Here is a 2,811-nt window from a genome sequence, read left to right as displayed (position 1 = left end):
CCTAATTAAACTCATTTTTTTATTATTTCTTTTTTAAAAGAAAAAGTAGAGACAAGAGTGCAATCAGTGAAAGGCTTTAATAATTTGATATTGCCTTTTTGAAAGGCTTATACACACACCCCTTTGTGACTATGCTGCCGCCGGAAGGTGTATATACGTGTTAACAACTCAATTTCAGATTGATTCAGCCAACAAGTATTAAGATGAAATTTATTTTACTTGAATCGGATATGACTACATTTTTTCATCTAAAGCAAAGGTTCCATATCTCCAATCAGATATGACTACAATTAGTCTTTTGGAGTTCATATCTCCAATCCAATCATTATGTCTTATGTTACATATATATGACCTAAAATCATAAGAAATATTAAAACTTACAAATTATTCGGTAAGAATATGCATAGCTTCTGACTCTGAGGTGAGTGTTACGTTGCTTGGACTTATATCAGGAGCAGAATTTGCAACCCAAGCATGGTGATATTCAATTGCAGGATGCTCAATTTCTTCATGACGATGTTGCTGTGCATTATTAAACTTCCTCTCCAATTTCCAGATCTCATCCAATTCTCTTGTGACTTCTTTCATAGTTGGCCTTCTTTTCCCATTGAGCTCTAAGCATCTATATGCAAGATTCGCAACAGCAATTATGTGTTCTTTGTCTCCTTCTTTTGTCACCCTATCATCAATAATGTCAAACAAGCGATCTTCCTCAACAGAAAGAACGAAATACGAAGCCAAACTTTTTGCTTCGTTGGGTCTTAAGGAGGATAATGGCTTTTGTCCTGTCAAAAGTTCAAGAAGAACTACTCCAAAACTGTAAACATCACTCTTTTCTGTCAATTGACTAGTATGAAAGTATTCAGGATCCAGATATCCAAAAGTCCCTTGAACTACTGTGGTGAGGTGAGTATCTTCGATGGAGATCATTCTTGAAGCTCCAAAGTCAGCTACTTTTGCTCTGTACTTTCCATCCAACAAAATATTTGTTGACTTCACATCTCTGTGATAAATTGGTTGAGAAGCAGCAGAGTGTAAGTAAAACAAAGCTCCTGCAATCTCAGATGCAATTCTCAAACGCATATCCCATGTCATTGGCAAGTCCTCATTTTGGCCATGCAAATATTCATAAAGATTGCCATTAGGAATGAACTCATAAACAAGCAAAGGAATTTCTTTCTCCAAACAACATCCTAACAACTTAACCACATTTCTATGGTTAATTTGTGAAAGAATGACGAATTCGTTAATGAATTCTTCAACATTTCCGTGGACTCTAAATTTTTTGACTGCAACAATTTTTCCATCTACAAGCATTCCTTTGTAGACGGTGCCTTGTCCTCCCTTACCGAGAACTCTGTTCATGTTGAAGTTATCAGTGGCCTTCTCTAACTCCTTTAAGGTAAAGTGTTTAACTTTGTCAACATTAACTTCGCCAGAAGACATCCTTTTTTCTAGCAGCAAACCTCCATTCTTTTTGAAGTTTTTTTCTATGCGGTTCTGTACTATTCTTCTCCTTACAACTTTATAAACCCGCCATGAGCCAAGGAGAAAAATGATAGATCCAACACTCGAGAAAACACCTATCAAATTTGGCACATTATTCTATGAGATGTTACTTTGTCTTACATGCACCAATATCATTATTTTGTCAACATATACATGGATACAACCTGTGGATTCCTTGATTACTACTATAAGTGCAAGTTCCGGGTGAATAAAAAGAACAGGTCAAGTTAAGTGAGAGCATAGCAGCGGTTAACAAAATGAAAAGAATATATTTAACAGTAAAATACTAAAATTACACATCAATGGCTTTTTATGAATCAAGTTCAACTAAATTAAATAATAAAATTTGGAGTAATTAGGGATGTCAATGGGGCAGGGCAGGGGCGGGGGATGCCTCCCTGCTCCCCATCTCCGCCCTCAGATTTACTCCTCATCCCCGCCCCATTTCCCGCTGTGGGGGAAAATTGCTCCCCATCCCCATTCCCCACGGAGCCCCATTCCCAGCGGGGACCCCATTCCCTATCTACATAATAGTTCTAACTAATTATTAATTTCCATATGAATAGAGCTACAAGTATCTATCTTATACAAAAACTGCAAGATTTTATACAAAAAGTCTAAATAACACGATGGTGACTTCTTTCGAAATAACGCAATGAGAAGACGTAACGACAAGCCAAAGAAAAAAGCAGTGGACGAGGTGGAAGACGCGACAACAAAGAGGAGAATGGACACGACGGCAGAGTTACGAAAAGGAACGCCGCAAATAGAAATTACGACGCGGTAAGGGTAACGGCATGGTGAGGTGTGACGATGCGGTGAGAAGGGTGACGAGGGGGTGGCTGCAGAGAGGTTGGATGGAGTATGGACAACCTTAGGGATCTCTGAATTGAAGAGAGGTTATGTAAATAAAGATTAGGAGTTTTGGGTTTCTATATATATGTGTGTGAGAAATGACTAAAAAACATATATGAGAAATAAACTATTAAGGATAATTCAAGGAATTCATAAAATTCGGGGAATAGCGGGGACGGGGCGGGGATCCCCGCTCGGGTCCCCGCACTTGCTTCGGGGGAATTTTGTCCCTCATCCCTATCCCCGCGGGAAAAATTTTCCACAATCGGATCCCCATTCGGGACAGTCCCCGCAGGAATCCCCGCGTCTCGGGGAATTTTGCCATCCCTAGGAGTAATACTATCTATAAGTGATTTTTGTTGATATTAGACTAATTTAATTAAATTTATTTAATAAAAAAATTAAATGTGTTGTATTATTCTATATTTAAATGATTAAATCTTATAT

The 2,811-nt window shown here is 38.2% G+C and overlaps 1 protein-coding gene across 3 annotated transcripts in view; it reads right to left on the bottom strand.

The window, feature by feature from the left end:
* Positions 1 to 2,811, bottom strand: part of LOC107638962 (wall-associated receptor kinase-like 8) — an 8,672-nt gene that overhangs the window by 3,319 nt on the left and 2,542 nt on the right. For 2 of the 3 annotated variants that reach the window (XR_002360656.1, XM_021120737.1), the window contains exon 3: positions 382 to 1,583. Coding sequence is in view for 2 of the 3 variants with exons in the window: in XM_021120737.1 (XP_020976396.1) it covers positions 385 to 1,583 (1,199 nt within the window). In the remaining variant the exon portion in view is untranslated. Of the gene's footprint in view, positions 1 to 183; positions 1,584 to 2,811 lie in introns of those variants that run through there. The other variant, XM_016342360.2, reaches the window with a different exon arrangement.

The sequence above is a fragment of the Arachis ipaensis genome, chromosome B04, assembly GCF_000816755.2.
Source record: "Arachis ipaensis cultivar K30076 chromosome B04, Araip1.1, whole genome shotgun sequence".
NCBI lineage: Eukaryota > Viridiplantae > Streptophyta > Magnoliopsida > Fabales > Fabaceae > Arachis > Arachis ipaensis.
Note: the sequence above shows the minus strand (reverse complement) of the source record. Positions and strands in the feature narration are given on the sequence as shown.